We start from the raw sequence: 17,527 nt of genomic DNA, 5'->3' as shown, positions 1-17,527 counted from the left end.
TAATTTAAGTTAAATTTGAATAAATTAAGTTGATTTTTTTTTTAATATAAAACTAAGATAATTTATACTTTTTAAATTAGATAAACTCTTTTTAAGTATATTTTTTTTAGGACTATAATAAAAATATTTAGAGAAAATATACATTTAAAAATATATTTTTTATATACTTATTAGAGGTTAGAATTAAATAAAAAGAAAATAAATATAAAATACACTTAGAAAAGGTTGACTATATAAAAACAAATTTTATATAAATTTTTTTACTTTTTTCTTTTTTTTATTAGTTTTATTTTTATATTTTAATAATAGTAATTTTATAACTGGTAAATGGTATTTATTTAAAATATTTTAAGAATTAATAAAGCTATTAATATATTTTTTTATAGAGTAAATTAAAAAAAAAATATTCTATATTTTTATATTCTTTTAATATAATATAATATATTTAGTGGATATTAAGATTAAACTGTTCAAATCCAATACTTTGTTTAACATAACTTCTCCCATCCTTTTCCTTTTTTAATTTTTGGAGAGCTTTTTTAACATATAATTTAGATTAAAATTAGAAGAAATTTCCTAATTAGGCCATAATTTTTTAAGTGTAAATTATAACATTTAATTCGGGCTAGAATTGACAATAATTCTGGCCATTTTTTTGTTAAATTCCTCCCCCTCCCCTTCTGGTAAAAATCTCAATCTTGTTATGTAAACAATCATTGGTGTGGCTTTATTACAATTTTATTATTAATAAATTCAGCAGGAAAAAAAAATAGATAGAGAATAACAAAATTTTATTTTATTTTAATTTTTTATATCCATTCTTGAAAATAGATTTAGTTTTATTAAAAATATTTTAATAATTATCATGGTTTATAAGTTAAAAATGTAGAAATGTTAAATTAGATTCTCTGTAATGCCATGATCGCACGTGGAAAATGTGATATTCAAATGATTTACGAGAAGTTTATAGAAACGTCTACATTTTAAATGCAAAAGTCCAAACAAGGCAAAAAAATATAGTAATATTTATATATAATAAAAAAAACTATCGCGTTTTACAATCTCACTATTCTTATTTTCGTCTGATCATAGATCGCAATTCGATAGTTGCATCGCACATAAGTTTAGACTAGAACTCTTTTTAATTATTTTCCATTTTTTTATTGGGATTATTCTTTGGGCCTTTTTCTGGCCTTTTTCGCGATTCTCTCTTCCTTCACCACACAACTTCATTTTAAAAAAATGCCAATTAATAATGAGAGCAAGTATATAAAAGAAGTGTGGGCTGAGAATCTTGAAGAGGAAATGGCTATTCTCCGAGATCGAGTAGAACAGTACCCTTTCCTAGCAATGGTACAGGGTTTTTTTAAGTACTTTATATAACAAATAATATATGTACATATGTTTTTATATGTATAATGAATAGGAATAAATTTTTTTTAGTAAATTATTAAAATTATGATTTTCTCAAATTTAATTTGCAATTTTTTCTAATCGTATTTAGGATACAGAATTCCCTGGAGTAGTTGCTAGACCTATTGGCAATTTTCGAACAAGTTCTGATTATCATTATCAAACTCTTCGATGTAATGTCGATTTACTGAAAATTATCCAGTTAGGAATAACATTTGCAGACGAGAATGGAACTTTACCGCCAGATACTTGTACATGGCAGTTTAATTTTAAATTCAATCTAGGGTTAGTGTTCATTGCGAAATGAAAAAAAATTGATGTAGACCATAATTATATTTAATAGTATTGACAAATTTGTTTTACATGACTTAAAAGAGGTGATATGTATGCACAAGATTCCATTGACCTATTGACAAAATCTGGTATCGATTTTAAGAAACATGAAGATTATGGTATAGATGTAGAACACTTTGGTGAATTGTTGATTAGTTCTGGGTTCGTATTGCTGGACGATGTTAAGTGGATATCTTTTCACAGGTACGCAAAAAATCTTTAAACTATTTTATAGAAATTTTATGTTTACTAATATTTATTTGTTACAGTGGTTATGATTTTGGCTACCTATTAAAGGTGCTCACATGTTCTCCTTTACCGGCAGAAGAATCAGAATTTTTTGATCTGCTGAGAACATATTTCCCTTGTATATATGACATAAAGTATCTTATGAAAAGCTTTAAAAATTTGAAGGGCGGTTTGCAAGATATTGCTGACGATTTACAGGTAATTATATATTTTGTTAAATTTCAAAATTTACGAATTATGTCGAATGCGGAATTGAACTTAGTTTAATTTTAGGTTTCTCGAATTGGTCCTCAGCATCAGGCCGGTAGTGACAGCCTTTTGACAGCAACGACTTTTTTTAAGATGCGTCAAACGTTCTTCAATGATAAGATTGATGACACAAAATATCTGTGAGTTTTACAAATTTTTTTTTTGTTTTTTCTCAAATTTTTTAACATATATTTTGTTTTTCAATCAACAAGTGGTTACTTGTATGGATTAGGTAGCGGAATAGCCACACCGAATGCTCCAAATGTAATGATCGGGACGCCACCAATTTCAAACAGCAGCGTTACAATCGTTAACGTTAATAATATTACTATAGCATCAGAGAATAATGGCAACAATCATAATAATAATTCATCTCCTGTAACAAGTGTAATCCAATTGCCATCTTCTACCTCTTCGATTACATCGGCTACTACGACTATTACTCCAGTTGCGACAAATGGTAAATTAAGTTTGATCCATCGAGAAGCTAATTCTGTTGATAGTAATAATAATAGTTCCACTAGCAACGCTTCTTCTCCCAATAATAACAACAATTCTAACAACATCACTGCCACAAACACTAATGGCACATCAACAACAATAAATAGTAATAATTGAAAGGAAGAAAAAGTGTGAATCATTTTTCCTTTTTTTTCATCTTTCGCGCGTTCTTTTTTTATTTTTGGTAGAAAGAGAGGAAAAAATTAATTTTATAAAAATTGTGGACTGTACAAATGCAAAAAAACTGGGTTACCAATAGGTTATTAGAAAAAAGATGAGTAATACTAGAAGGATGTAAAGGTGTTTTTATGCAGAATAACATTATTTGTATTACTGAATATTTATCATTGTAAAAAAAATTTTCAATACATATCCTACTTACACATATACAAAAATTTGCATATTGCATTCTTTCTGGTTTTTATTATTATTATTTACTTCTGTATTACCATTGTATGATAACTTTTTAATACTATCATTTTTAATAAATATGATTGTATTTAAATTAATCAATAACTAATTACTTTCATGCATTTATAAATATGTATAATTTTTCAATTTTTTGCTTATACAGTTTCCAACGGATCTTTATCTACTTTGCTTACAACTACGTCTATTTTTTCTTCCTTACCTTCCTTTAATAATTGTTCTAACTTTGGCTTTAATACTTCTGAAAGATATCCTCTTTCCGTATTTGAATGCTCACCTGAATAAAATAAAGTCATTTTATATTATAAAAAATTTAGTATAAAATATTACGTTACTTACATAAGATTACACTAGTATTTTTATCTAATGCAGCAAGAATGTCATGATGAGACATTTCTCCTGTAAAATATAAATCAGCTGTTGCAGGCAAAAGTACTGAAGATCCTATTAAACATTTTTTATTAAAATAATGATTTACAAAAACTAAATTGAATCATAATGGACATACCTGAACCAGCACATATTCCAATCGTTGAAATCAATTCTCCAGATGAATGTTTATTTGTTGTAGCTACTCTAACTTTAGAATTAAAAAAAAATAGCATAAGTTCCTTGCTATATAAAAATATATATTACATGAGTAACATACCATATCGGAGCTTTAGATGTTGTTTTACTCTTTCAATTATAGTTGAGAGTGGGGCTGGTTGATCCAAAGTGAACATTCTACCAGTTCCGGCTTCCTCATGACCTAGTTGATCATATATTTGAATTTTATTGTTACAAAAAAGTATAGGAAAATGGAACAAACCTTCAGGTGGATTTTGAGCAGGAGCTATGGGTTTTATAGTTCCTGCCCCAAGTCCTTTGGCCAGCCAATCATTAACTACGAGAAGAAATTTAAAAAACAATTAAAAAATCCTAAAAACACCATCGTTTTTTTAACCTTTTACCTCCACCGACACACGAATCACTAGCAGTATGAGGACTAAATACACCAATGCCTTGAGCAACGCATTTTAATACAATAGCTTGTTTAGCATTATCTAAATTTAATCTTTTAATAGGACGAAAAATTGGTGGATGATATGCTATAATTACTCCAATTTGTTTATCGGCTAAAGCTTCCTCCAATACTAAAGGAGTTAAGTCTATTGTAAGAAGTACTCGCGAAGGAAAATGTCTTGGATATGGTGGTTCTATTAATTTTCCTACATTGTCCCATGAATGTTCTGCTAATGATATTGGTGATATTTTTTCCATTGCGCGTATTACACGTGTAAAAAACGCCATTATAATTTGATTTATTTTATTTCTAAGGAGTGGTTGTCTATATTAAGAAAGAAGATAATTAAATATGATTAAAATATACTGCAACTGATTATAAGGTTTCACGTGTGACGTGATAATCAAATATCAAAAAAATCCACAGATCTAACGTTTGAGAAGATTCTTCCCGAATTAACAAGGTAAAATATTTCCCTAGTAATATGAAAGACTATTCGCTATGATGCATAAAAGTTCTTTACATCGGAATTCACACTCAAATATGAGGAAAATTTAGGACACCTCTGAGCGAATATAAGTTTTTTTTCACCAAAATTACTAAGCCATATACTAACATTTTATATTATAATAGATATTCTTCCAGTAATTGAAAGTCTGACTTTCATAATTATTGTAGGTAAAAAAGTTTTTCTTCATTTTAAATTAATAGATTTTGAACTTACTATGCTATGATGATTTATAAGAAATTTCTTCACTTTCTGAAATTTAAACTGTAATATATGTAGTTTTAGGTTATGGCTTCTGAGCATAATTCCATTACTAATTAAAACATTAAAAAATTTTTTAACAACTTACTAACTAATTTATTAAATTTATTTCAAATGTAGATTCCATTAATGATAGGCTTTTTTCCAAAATTAATGAAGGGTAACGTGCAAGTAAAATTATTTTTTAATTTAAAAGATAAAACAAATCAATAATAAAATTTTTACACAGTTTAATTATTTTAACGACAGTATATTTCTCAGATTCTTCTTTTTTTTTTATTATACTCTGAAATTATATTGACCTTTATTAATAAAATACACTATCGTTTTATTTAATAGTTTTTTATTTAAAAAACTAAGATTGGAATTCATCAATCTTTATTTTATTGCAAATGTAAATATAATAAATATTTTTATATACAGTTCGCCCTCTTTATAGTGAATTTTTATATAGTGAATAACTTGACATAATGTACAGATTTTTATATATACAGTGGGTTACAAAAAGTGACCGACCACCTAAAAATTAAATAAAATTAATTATTCTCATTAATAATTTTATTTTTATTTTAAAATTAAAAGTGTAAAAACTTATTTTCTTGCTTAAATTAATGTAAAATTGTATATAAATACTTAATTTTCAGAGTAGAAAAAATTTCAACACTTTAACCAAAGCAGCTAGAGTAAAATAGGTATAAAAAATTGATTCCTTGACTAAAAATTAGCTTATTTTCAAAAATTCAGAAAGATTCAATCAGTAGTTGTTGAGAAATCCCCTTTTAAAAATCGGCAAAATTAATGATCTACATATAAAATTATAAGAATTTCACCAAAATTCATTGATTTTAAAAGTAGAATTCTCAATAGTGTTGTTACCGGTCCAGTTTGGTCCAACTTGGAGCCAAAGTCAAACCAAACCGATTGACTTAGACCTTCAAGTTGAACTGATGGGATCATTAATATCAGTTCCATTGACTTTCCATCGGTCCCATTAACTTACCTATTGACCCCCATCAACTCCATCAGTTTGAACCCATCAACTTGACAAGTCAAGTTGAACTGAACCGGACCATAACTTAAAAATCTTCAAGTCAAACTAAGTCGACCCCATCAGTCTGGTTTGGCTTGGTTCAGTTTGACTTGTACTTAACAACATTAATTCTCAACAACTACTAATCAAATCTTTCTGATATTTTGAAAATAGACAAATTTTAAGTTAAAGAATCAATTTCTGTCATTTATATATATTACTTTAGTTCTGGTTATAAAGTTGAAATTTTTTTCTCATTAATTACGTGAAAAAATGTTTATAAAATGGATTTTACATTTCTAATTTCTAATTAATATAAATATAAAATTATTAATGAAAATGGTTGAATTTATTTATTTTGACTGGAACTCTTTTTGACAATCATATAGACCATTTTTTTTCAAGAAAACTATCAGCAATATTTTTAATATTTTTAAGATAAAATGGCTTTCCAAAGCTCCAAAAGACTTGATATGGATCTTGTAAAAGCTCAACAACTTATATTTAATCTAAGAATGGTTTCCTTTCCTGAACTTGTTAGGTTTGGACTTACAGAATATTGTTTAAACAAAATTTTTGAGAATGATATAATAAAGGCTGTTAAAGATACCTGTAACTAAAATATAACCCTTATACAAATAATATATTCAAAGTTTCAAGTTACTTTCAAAATCTTTGGTATGAAAAACTTAACCAAATTATATTACTTTTTGTTTATTTTGCTTGGAGTTTTTAAACACTTTGGAAATTTGATTATCAATAAGCTTGACTAAAATAGCATAAAAAGTATAACTCATAGTGTAATGTCATTATAACAAACTAAAAAGGATCCCGCTTACTTATAAGATAGGTCACCCCAGGCCTAAGGTAAAAATCATATATAAAATTCTTTGCAGATCCTACTATAAAAGAAAATTTTATGTTACATTATTATGATTTTTTTCCTTTTTAACTAATTAACCAATAGAATTTAAGAAAAAAGTAAGGTAAAAACTATTAGTAAAGGGCCAATTTTCTATGGTGACCTTTATTATAAGTAAACGGAGTCCTGTAGAGAATTAACAGATAGATATAAAAATTTTTGAAAGTCCAATGCATCAATCAGTAAATATTATACAACTTGAGGAACAAATCATATGGGCACTTTGCAGTAAAAAGGGACAAAACTACTAAAAAAAATAAAAAAAAAGTTAATATAAAATTTGAATAAATTATAACATTTAAAATATTTTTGATATATAAAAGAAAATTTAAATTTTTTCAGTAGTTTCACCCTTTTTTACTGCAAAGCACCTATATCTCTTAATATAAAAGCCACTTCTTTTACTTCTAAAAAAAAGAACAAGTAATAAGTTTCTTATGTGAAGAAGTTAAATAAGACTCAAATAGTAACTCCAACAGATTGAACCCGCCCACTCCTATTAAGAATAAAAAAAAGAATATTGTGTTAGTTTTAAAAGCTAGTATTATTAGTAAGAGTTTTCTTGTGAGTACTAAGAAACAATTAGCAACACCAGCATTCAAGACTATTAGTACTGTAATGATTGGATATAATCCTGAAATTAAAGATAATGTCTACAAAATTACAGTCTATGATATTCCCTTCAAATAAATTTAACTTAATGTGTTTAATCACTTAAAAGTCTAAGGTTAGGTAATTGCGATTAAATTTAAATTACAACAGAAGTACACTATTGTAATAGTATCAGTAAACCTCAACAAGACAGCAATGAATTTATAAAATAATGGAATTTGGACTGCTCTACTTGAAGAATTACTCTATGATAGCTTTGGAAGCGTCATTGAATTCGTTATCGATTGCATTTAAATTGATGGATAATTTGATTAATTTGATCTGATCAATTTATTGAATTTGATCGATCTGAATTCGGATTAAAAAAAAATGGATTCGATCCAATCTGAATTCAGATCAAAAAAATAGATCTGATCTGATCCGAATTTGAAATAGACTTGATTCAATTTAATCTGAATTCAATTTAGATTTATCTGATCCAATCTGAATCTGAAATTTAAAAAATATTGTGAAACGTTTTTTATTATTAATTTAGCAAAAAAAAACATTTCACAACATTTTTTTAATGATTTTAATAAAAAAACGTTGCAAAATGTTTTTTACTTTCAATTTAAAAGAAAAAAACCATTTCACAATAGTTTTTTTAACTATTTAATAAAAAATGTTGCAAAACGTTTTTTATTTTCAATCAAAGGAAAAATACCATTTCACAACAGTTTTTTTTACTATTTTAATAAAAAAATGTTATAAAACAGTCGGTATTTTTTATTTTAAATTAAAAATAAAAAATGGTTCACAACAGTTTTTTTACTATTTTAATAAAAAATGTTGCAAAACATTTTTTATTATTAATTTATTAAAAAAATGTTTTGTAACATTTTTTTAATGATTTTAATAAAAATATTGTGAAACGTTTTTTATTATTAATTTATCAAAAAAAATGTTTCGCAACATTTTTTTAATGATTTTAATAAAAAATGTTGCAAAACATTTTTTATTTTTAATTTAAAATAAAAAATACCGTTTTGCAACAGTTTTTTTAAATATTTTAATAAAAAACGTTGCAAAACATTTTTTATTATTAATTTATTGAAGAAAAAAATAGTTTACAACGTTTTTTTAGCAATTTTAATAAAAAATGTTGTGAAATGTTTTTTATTTATCATTTCACAATGGTTTTGAATCAAATCTGAACCAGATCCGTTCGAATCAATCTGATCTGATCTGATTTTAACGAATTGTTGATCTGATCCAAAACGAATCAAATTTTTTTGATTCAGATTAGATCACAGATCATAAAATATATGGTCTGATCTGATCTGTCACAAATTAGATCTGCAGATACGAATCAGATCAGTTTTTTTTGAAATACTATTTCTGATTAACTGGGATCTCAAACAAAAAAAAATGAGAACAATTTCAGGCAGTATTATAGGAGTTCTTGCTTCTATTATCATGGCATCCTTATATTTAGCTAACCCTGTTTATTTTATTCTTACACCTATTGGATATAAACATTTAAATTAATTCAAAATAAAGATACTCGTAAGTTGATTACTTACTATAAATCATAAGCTAATTTGGATAAAGTCGCTTTTAATTTAAAAGAATTTACTGGTAATTGGAAAAGATACTTTACCTCTAACTTGAAGAAGGAACTGCCATCAGAAGGTAAAGTAAAATGACAATTTTAAGGTTGCTCAGAATTCTACTAACATAATACAGTTGAGTAAGAAAATTAAAATAGCCAAATAAGTTAAGTAGATTGATAAAAGCTTGGACAGTATTAACAAACTTATGGTTTTAGCTGATATTGGATTGATGCTAAGAAAATTAGGAGTATCTTGAAAAATTCAGTACAAAATGATCAGGACCTAATTTTAGTGGTATAGTAATTTGTAGAATGGTTTTATTACTGACTGTTTTCCTTTATTTTTATGTTTTTGTTTTATTTTTTTTTAATGTGAAGTATCATTTGATACAAGTGTATCTGGAAATTCTCATTGCAAAGCAGGAGTGGAGAGTTTTCTCATATTTGTAATTATGTACGATTTCAAATTTTAATAAAATCTGGCCTAACTACAGTCAAACCTCTATACAGTCGCACCTTATACAGTCACACCTCTTTATAAGAACTCAATTTTGAGAAACGGGTTTAAATACTATCAAATTACCCCTCTATAATTACAATTTGACTATAATTACTATTGCTGCATAATCCCAAACGGATATATCATTTCTATTAGTGATTAGACCTCTATTAATCACATCATAATTTCAGCCAAAAAGCAATTTCGCCCAGAATTACGAAACATATAATTTTTCTTTCCTTTTTAGGAATTAATGTTACATAACATTCCAACACAAAATCGGCAAAAAAATTTTTTGTGGAATGGTTATTACCAAAAAAGGAAATATCTGTAGTAATCTCATAATTTTATAAATTATAATTTACTAATTTCAGCCAAAATTAAGATATAGTACCTGTATATAAGCACACCCTTATACAATCACTGATTTTATAGAAACCAATTAGGTGACTATATGGGGGTCTGACTGTATACTATAAATAAAAAAAAAAAAATTATTTATTTTTAAATAATCAGTCATTTTTTGTAATTAATTGTATATAATAAAATACCCTTAAATTTTTTACTATATATATAAGATATTGCTAAATATTATCAGGAATGATTATAACTATATATAAAATATTTTTTGAATTTTCAAAAATTTTTAATTAAGATATTATTCTAATTGTAATATAAATATTATTATTATATATAAATTTATAAGTAGAATAAGTTTTCCTTAGATTATAAAAGCTATTGTTTAGTAAGGTTGCTTGCCGAAACCTAGGGGTTTAGGCAAGATGGCATTTCGCCAAAAAGCGAAATTCTGCTGAAACTATATTAAAGTTATATTAAAAAACTGGCAAAACTTTGGAGAAAGACGAAACTGCCGAAACTTATTATAAATGCCGAAACTGCCAAAACTCTGCCGAAACTATAATAAATCTATAGTAAAATTTTGATGAAACTAATCGTTGGATTTTGAAGAGGTTTAGACAAGCAACCTTATTGTTTAGATAGTTTTTGAGAAAAACAGAAAAGTTTGATTTTATAAGTAAAATACGATTTTTTGTTTTAAAAAAAATTTATTTTAGTTAAATTTTCAAAATTTTAGTGTAATTAGTATTTATTCAGGTTTGTTTTACACATTTATTATTTAAATAAAAATTTTTGAAAAAAAATTTATGATGTGTTTTTTAACTCTAGCCAAAATTATAATTTTCAGCCAGAATTAAGTAGTATAATAATGATTACCACTGGTGATATTTAACAATACCCATATATATATTAATATATCAAATATCAAGTTTAACTGTAATATTATTTTATAATTAAATTAATTATTAATTTCATAAAAAAAATTGGTTTTAAAATATACTTCATTAATTTTATTTTTTTTTAATTATTTAAATATTATTCTAATTTAATATTAAGAAACAGATCATTACTTAACCAAAGAAAATGATCAACATTCTATAATTAATTTTACAGACTTTGTAATTAATAAAAAAAAAATTTTTTGGAATTTCTTATTTTTTACTATAAATTTTTTTCCAATAAGTGAAAAAAAATCAGTATACAATAACTTTCATATTTAAAAAAAATATTTTATAAACTTGCACTATAGGTATATATACATTTCTGCATAATAAGTTTAGAATCACCTTATTTTTGATTATATTAATAAAGTTTTATTTTTATTTATATAATTTATTTTTTTTTAAAAAAAAATTTGTATTATAATTTTTTAAATAAACATAAAAAATTATTATAATTATATTTATAAATCATGTAAAATAAAGTTTTTTTTTTAATAGTAAAATTTTAACTCTTTAATTAAAGCAATTACAGTAAAACGAATACAAAATTCTAATAATTTAATTCATGAAAATTAAGTCAATACTAGTAGTTATCAAAAAATTAATAATTAAGGATTGATAATTTATATATAAGACCTAATAAATAATAATTTTCATATATAAATTATCGATTCTTAATTGTTTATTAAACTACTGATTTGATTTTTAAAAAATTGTAATATAATCTTACCTAACTATTTAAATTTTGTACTTATTTTTGTTATAATCACTCTGATTAAAAAGTTAAAAATTCGTTATTAAGAAAAAAAACCTTGTATTATATGATTTATAAAGATCAATATAATAATTTTTTATATTTATTCAAAAAATTACAATGTAAAGAATATTAATAAGAATAAAATTTATTTAATATGATAAAAATAAAGTAGTCCTAAACTTTTGGCATAAGAGTATATGTAATTTTAGTAAAAACTGTACAAGTTTAATAAAGAATATAAATATTAAAAAAATTCAAATAAAGCCATATAAAAATTTAAAAATTAAATAAAAACTAAATATAACTTAGTTAAATTAAACTTTTTAAAATTGAAAAAATTCACAAATTATTTGAAAAAAATAGATTTTAAATTTTACTAATATATAAATTCAAAATGTTATAGATTAAGTAATTTTAAAAACCATTTTCTCAGAAAATGATTAGAGTTATATGCTTTTAAAAACTACCAATAATGATTAAACTAATGTATTTTAAACATGTTTACCATATTTTATTTACTAATTCTTAGTAGAACTATTTTAACTTATAATTAATTCTATTTTTTGCAATAAGGGCACTATCAGAAATTACCTAATATCACTTCCCTAAGTAAGATATATTATATATATAATTTCTTATATAATATTGTATGTAACCTAAGATCTTTAGTTACCCCCCTCCCCCTAAAATATTAGGTAATATCTGACAGCACCCTAAGATATTGGACCAATATCTTTAATTATTATTGATAAGATGTTATATATTATACAAATGATTACCTGGATTTGTGAACTGAAATCGCCACTGGTTCTTACCTACTGGTATGATAGAGTCAAGTGCATGTCCTTCTGGAAATATGAATGGATCAGTCTAATCTGTGATGAGGGTCTTGTAATTGCGTTTCTTTTTGCAGAGTTGCATCAGTTTATTTTAGATCATAACAATGAGAAAAGTATAGAAGGTAAATATAAAGTATTTTATTAAATGTGAGCAATGCAAAATTGAAATAGCTGTATAATCTTATTGTCTTTCTCTTGAAAATTAGCTTCTGCAAAAGATAACTTAACTATTTTTTTTAAAAATATAATAAGAAATATTAGTAAGATTTCTATTTGGGAATTTTAATTTTTTTTTTAAAAAAGGGGTTTAAATTGATTATAAAAAAGCAACATGTTCAAGCCTAATAAAATATTAACCTATTAATTATACTATTACAATTTAATTATACTGATTTTTAACATAATTATCGATAAAATTTATAATGTATTACATCTACACAAATTGTCATAATTGATTTAATTCTCTGAGATCTTTAATGATAATGATGGTGAAGAATAATTTTTTGATATTTCTTATTTAAAAGAAAATAAAACAATATGAATAAATGGATTATTTACTCAGTAAAATGGATTATGATCATAAAATCGTTGCTGGTAATATATAAAAAAGGGGAAATATGAAGAAATACGTCAATTAGATGCTATTAATAACCTAAGAAAAGGAGTTGATAAAAAATTCTCACACGTATAAGGAAGGTTGTAATAACCAACCCCTAAGAATATACATCATATGACCACTGCAATATGGGGCCTCCAAGCAAAAGACTGAATTAGTAAAATGATCAATTTAATAAAATTCAGTGAGAAATTGTTTTTTTAAAAAATATTCGAAAATTTTGTTTACTTTCAAAGTTATGTGATTATTTTTACTTGTAAATTAAATTAAGCGTGATACATAAAGTGATAAAGAGGATTAGACGAAGGGGTATGACATTGGTGACAATTTTTTTTTTTGGTAAATGCATCTCTTTATTATATAAAATTTACAATTAAATATATTACGGAAACAGAAACACTAGTTAGAATCAAACCAAAATACATGATTTAAAGCTATATACCAAAGCTACGTTAAATCATAGCTGTAGTTGGTGACAAATTTCATGAAAGTCACGTAATAAAAATTAAATGATGGTGACAAACTGACAATCACTAAATTAAAAAAGTATATTTATTAAATGCAGAGAAATAAGCTATTTTACATGCTTTCTATTATAAATATAAATTTTTACAAAGTCCGACGTTTCATTTCATTTTTTTTTTATTCTCTTCTTACGTCTTTATTACCTCCCACTACTCCTTTTACCCAACGTCTTAATTGTAACATTCCGTCTCCTGAAACTATTTTTCCAAGAGATGATTTTTTATCTTGTTGAGGAGGTGGAGGTGATAAAGAACTACTGAATGAAGATTTTGATTGACTTTGGGGAGGTTTTATAAAAGTTACTTTTCCATCATTCGCTACTACGGCATATGACATTTTGGGTATATAAGGCGGAGATTGAAAATATTGATTTTGTTGATCCAATTGTACAGGATCCGCTGCTACAATTTCTTCAACAGAGGGTGATGTTAATCTGAAATAATTGATATATTAGAAATATTTTATATAATATTAACTAAGTCATTTTAAATGACTCACGATTTAAACCCTCCTAAAACAGGCTCTATTCTTGATGACAAGTAAAAATCGCCTGGACCCGTCAACTTCAAATACTCCTGAAAATTGATAAAGTAAATATAAAATTTTATTCATTAAGACAAACCATATTATTATTTAATACGAACAGGTCCACCAAACATCCATATCCTGGTTCGGACTGATATTCTTTTTAGTCTATCAAGTGTTGGTCTTACTGAAGGACTATTAAGAATTGGATCAAAAAGATTGTTAGCTTTTTCTGATAATTTAGCAGTAACATTCCTAACTAGCCTGCTTCTATCAATAGAAGATGATGTAATCAAAGGTGGTGATAGTATTGGCTTAGTTTTTGAATTCCAAGCTAGAATATATCTAATATAGAAGAAATTAGTAAGGAATGGAGACAAAAAAAAAAGAAATAGCAATTATCATAGTAATGTATGTTATAGTACTTTGCATTCACCAGATATTCATCTCCTGGGTTCAAAGTCAATCGATGTATGGCACCATAATTCGAGATAGCTAATGTACCTCTGCCAGTAACCCGATTTGCAAAAGCATTTAATGAACCCTAAATTATAATTATAAATGAAAATTCACATTCGTATTTACATAAATACAAAATTAAGTAATGAATCGAGATACCATTCCATAAATTCGGCTAACGTTTACTGTGACTCTAGGACCACGTGCAAGAAAAGCCCCTTTTCTAACATAATACACGGATGTACCATCCATATTTATGGCAGCTATGTCCGATAGATTTCGAGGTGCTAAAAGAACATCTCCAGGATGCGAACTTGTAATAAACTGATAATATCATAAAGTTCAAAGCTAGTATCAATTCAATGAGCTGATGAACTAGCAAAAATTTTAAATATTATTTTTTACCTTATGATATACCAAAGATCCACTGGCAAGCTTTCTACCTAAAGCGATAAAAATATTTCCGTCTGTGGTGCGTTCTGTTATAACCTAATTCCATGGCAAATAATTAAGTTTATTAGTTAATTTGCAATGATTTAAACATTACTTCTTTCTTTTACTTATTCATTGATTAAAAAAATCCACACTTTGCCTGATACGGCAATGGCTGTTCCCGGTACTGCAAATATCTCTGACCTTGGCGGAATTTTGACCAAGAGTAAAGCACCCAAAGTTCCAGCAGAGACGACCTCGAAATTAGGATCTGGTATTGGATGATATTTGGTCCATTGTGAAGTTGGATTGATCCCTTTACAATTTTTTTATCATTTTTTAAGGAACACAAATTCGATTCAAAAATTATAAAAGCTTAATTGCATTTAATCATAATTAATATCATAATCACCTGATGTTATAGAAGAAATGATACTAGAAGATTTTTCCTTATCTATTTCAGACTTGTCAATTTCGTTTTGTTCATTAACTTTTGAGTTAGTATTCTGAATATTAAGTTTTGTGTTAACGGCTAAATTTGCATAAGTGCGCGTAAAAAACCGAAAAGTGTTTTTCGGAAAAGCAATTAAAGGTGTAGACATTTTTAAATAATAGATAATCTAAAATTTTTTTAGCAATAAAGAAAAGAATGCAGAAAAGCTGTACTATGTTGCCCAACTTTAAACTTTAAAGTATTCAAAAACAGGTATGATCAGCATTGGGAAATCTTACGATCTTTGAACTAGTAGTATAATCTAATAATACAACATAAATGCAAGTACTTTGAATGAAATATACCATCAAGTTCCTAAATGATTCTAATCAGTTGAAGAGAAGTGTTTATTTTAGAATTCATCTTTTTACTTGCAGTTCTATTGATTAACTTCAATTTATTCACTCTATAAATGCACACTCTTCAAAATAGGATTTGCAGAGAATTTTATAATAGTCATAAAATTATGTTGAGATGGTGTAATAGTGGTGTAATATTTCCTTTTTGGAATTGTTAAGACTTTAAGATTTTCTCTCCAATTTTAGATATTATCTTATTTATATGTTTATATTCGATCAAGTTAGGAAATTGCTTTTTTATTTTATTTATTATAGCAGATTATAGCATAAAACAGTAGTACTGTAGCTAAGATCTCGTCTCCTTATAATTTCTAAAAGAAGAATAATAAAATTATTATAAAAAAACACTATGTAAGGTTGGCTCATTCAACAATTAATAAGAACACATACTACTTTCTCACTAATTACACAAATCTAATTTACAAAAACACGTTGAATTTAAATAGTTATATAAGAGAGTTATTATTAACCAATTTTAGAAATTGTAGTGTAACGATTGCGTGATAAATAAAATAAATTAAACTATCATTTCATTTATTATAATTAAGGATAAACTCTTTGCTCTACCCATTTTCTAGTTTGATTATTCAATTTCCAATTTGTTCTTTTATGAGGGTCAGTGGCTAATTCAACACGATCAACTTCTTCAACCTCAAAAATGACTAACGCAAAATTTGCAAATGACTGTTTAACTAGTTCATTTTCTCTCTCGTCTTTGGCTACAACTGCGAGTTTTTTAGTATAATTTTCATGTTCAAGAGGAAGGCCGGGAGTAGGACGAGTAAGGTCTGCGCGTAATTGATCAGAAATTTGTTTGAAATAATATTCTAATTTTTCATCCCAATTAAAATTAGCCGTAGGAAAATATGAAGAAAGTTTGGCAAATGGAAATTTTGAGTTGATTGATGAGTCGGATGAAAATACGCATGCATTTCCAGTTAACCGAAATTGATCTTGCGTTTTAGGAAACCACCTAAAATTTTATGTATATGTCAAAAATTTTTTTGAAATATATATAATTTTTTTTTTTTGAAAAAAATTTCTTTACCAACAAATTTCGAATCCGGAATTGCTTGAAAGTTGTTCTACTTTACTAGAACGTACGTCAGTTGTTACATAAAGTAAATCGGATTCAAAAGAATCTTCTTTATCTTTAATAAATCCACGGAAGACAACGGTACGATTTGCAGGTCTTTGCGTAACTGTATTAAAGGTTGCCAGCTTTAAAAGAAAAATATATATAGACTAAATTACCTCAAATGTAAAAAGGTAACATAAAGATTGATTTTATACCTGCATTGGCTGCATTGTATCGGAAAATTTAAAATGTTCTGCAATAATCGATTTTAAAATGGGTTTCCAAGGTGCCGTTGACATTTTATTTTCTTCAAGTCTAAAAAAAAAAATTAATGATTTCCTCACAATAATATTAAGTTACAGATATGATGTCATCATGCATGTAAGATCCTTAGGAAATCATATAGCTTAGCAACCCCGCGATAATTTATTCTTGTCATACTCATTCAATGTTTTGACGATCATTAAATGTGTTTCATAGTTTAGTGATTACGAAACTATTTATAACGAAATTTTGCTATAATAAATAAAAAAGCAAATT

General features: G+C 25.8%; 3 protein-coding genes across 3 annotated transcripts; all 3 read right to left on the bottom strand.

The window, feature by feature from the left end:
* Positions 1-3,118: 3,118 nt before the first annotated feature.
* OCT59_005149 (uncharacterized protein) lies at positions 3,119-4,399 on the bottom strand (the record flags this gene model as incomplete). The annotated part of the gene is made up of 7 exons (XM_066138192.1): positions 3,119-3,451; positions 3,514-3,618; positions 3,683-3,754; positions 3,824-3,925; positions 3,986-4,060; positions 4,128-4,310; positions 4,390-4,399. 7 exons carry the CDS (start codon positions 4,397-4,399, stop codon positions 3,312-3,314), a joined length of 687 nt encoding a protein of 228 aa, XP_065997363.1. The 3' UTR covers positions 3,119-3,311.
* A 9,241-nt stretch (positions 4,400-13,640) lies between these two features.
* OCT59_005148 (uncharacterized protein) lies at positions 13,641-15,708 on the bottom strand. Its single transcript, XM_066138191.1, has 7 exons — positions 15,470-15,708; positions 15,213-15,373; positions 15,031-15,114; positions 14,785-14,949; positions 14,592-14,710; positions 14,140-14,511; positions 13,641-14,074 (listed from the first exon to the last, which is right to left on the bottom strand). Exons 1-6 carry the CDS (start codon positions 15,657-15,659, stop codon positions 14,271-14,273), a joined length of 960 nt encoding a protein of 319 aa, XP_065997362.1. The 5' UTR covers positions 15,660-15,708; the 3' UTR covers positions 13,641-14,074; positions 14,140-14,270.
* Positions 15,709-16,160: 452 nt separating this feature from the next.
* Positions 16,161-17,304, bottom strand: OCT59_005147 (uncharacterized protein). The gene is made up of 3 exons (XM_025320563.2): positions 17,203-17,304; positions 16,958-17,130; positions 16,161-16,882 (listed from the first exon to the last, which is right to left on the bottom strand). Exons 1-3 carry the CDS (start codon positions 17,284-17,286, stop codon positions 16,453-16,455), a joined length of 687 nt encoding a protein of 228 aa, XP_025171089.1. The 5' UTR covers positions 17,287-17,304; the 3' UTR covers positions 16,161-16,452.
* Between the last annotated feature and the right edge of the window lie 223 nt (positions 17,305-17,527).

Source organism: Rhizophagus irregularis, chromosome 13 (genome assembly GCF_026210795.1).
Source record: "Rhizophagus irregularis chromosome 13, complete sequence".
NCBI lineage: Eukaryota > Fungi > Glomeromycota > Glomeromycetes > Glomerales > Glomeraceae > Rhizophagus > Rhizophagus irregularis.
The sequence above is the reverse complement of the archived record's forward strand: the minus strand, read 5'-3'. Positions and strand labels throughout refer to the sequence as shown.

Bases quoted from the DNA above. Each gene is read 5' to 3' on its own strand.
- OCT59_005148 (XM_066138191.1), bottom strand. From the start codon at position 15,659: ATGTCTACACCTTTAATTGCTTTTCCGAAAAACACTTTTCGGTTTTTT. The intron at 15,374-15,469 runs GTGATTATGATA...AAAATTGTAAAG, and splicing joins CATTTCTTCTATAACATCAG to GGATCAATCCAACTTCACAA. The intron at 14,512-14,591 runs GTACTATAACAT...CTTCTATATTAG, and splicing joins GAATATCTGGTGAATGCAAA to ATATATTCTAGCTTGGAATT.
- OCT59_005147 (XM_025320563.2), bottom strand. From the start codon at position 17,286: ATGTCAACGGCACCTTGGAAACCCATTTTAAAATCGATTATTGCAGAA. The intron at 17,131-17,202 runs GTATAAAATCAA...TTTCTTTTAAAG, and splicing joins ATACAATGCAGCCAATGCAG to CTGGCAACCTTTAATACAGT. The intron at 16,883-16,957 runs GTAAAGAAATTT...ATAAAATTTTAG, and splicing joins TCCGGATTCGAAATTTGTTG to GTGGTTTCCTAAAACGCAAG.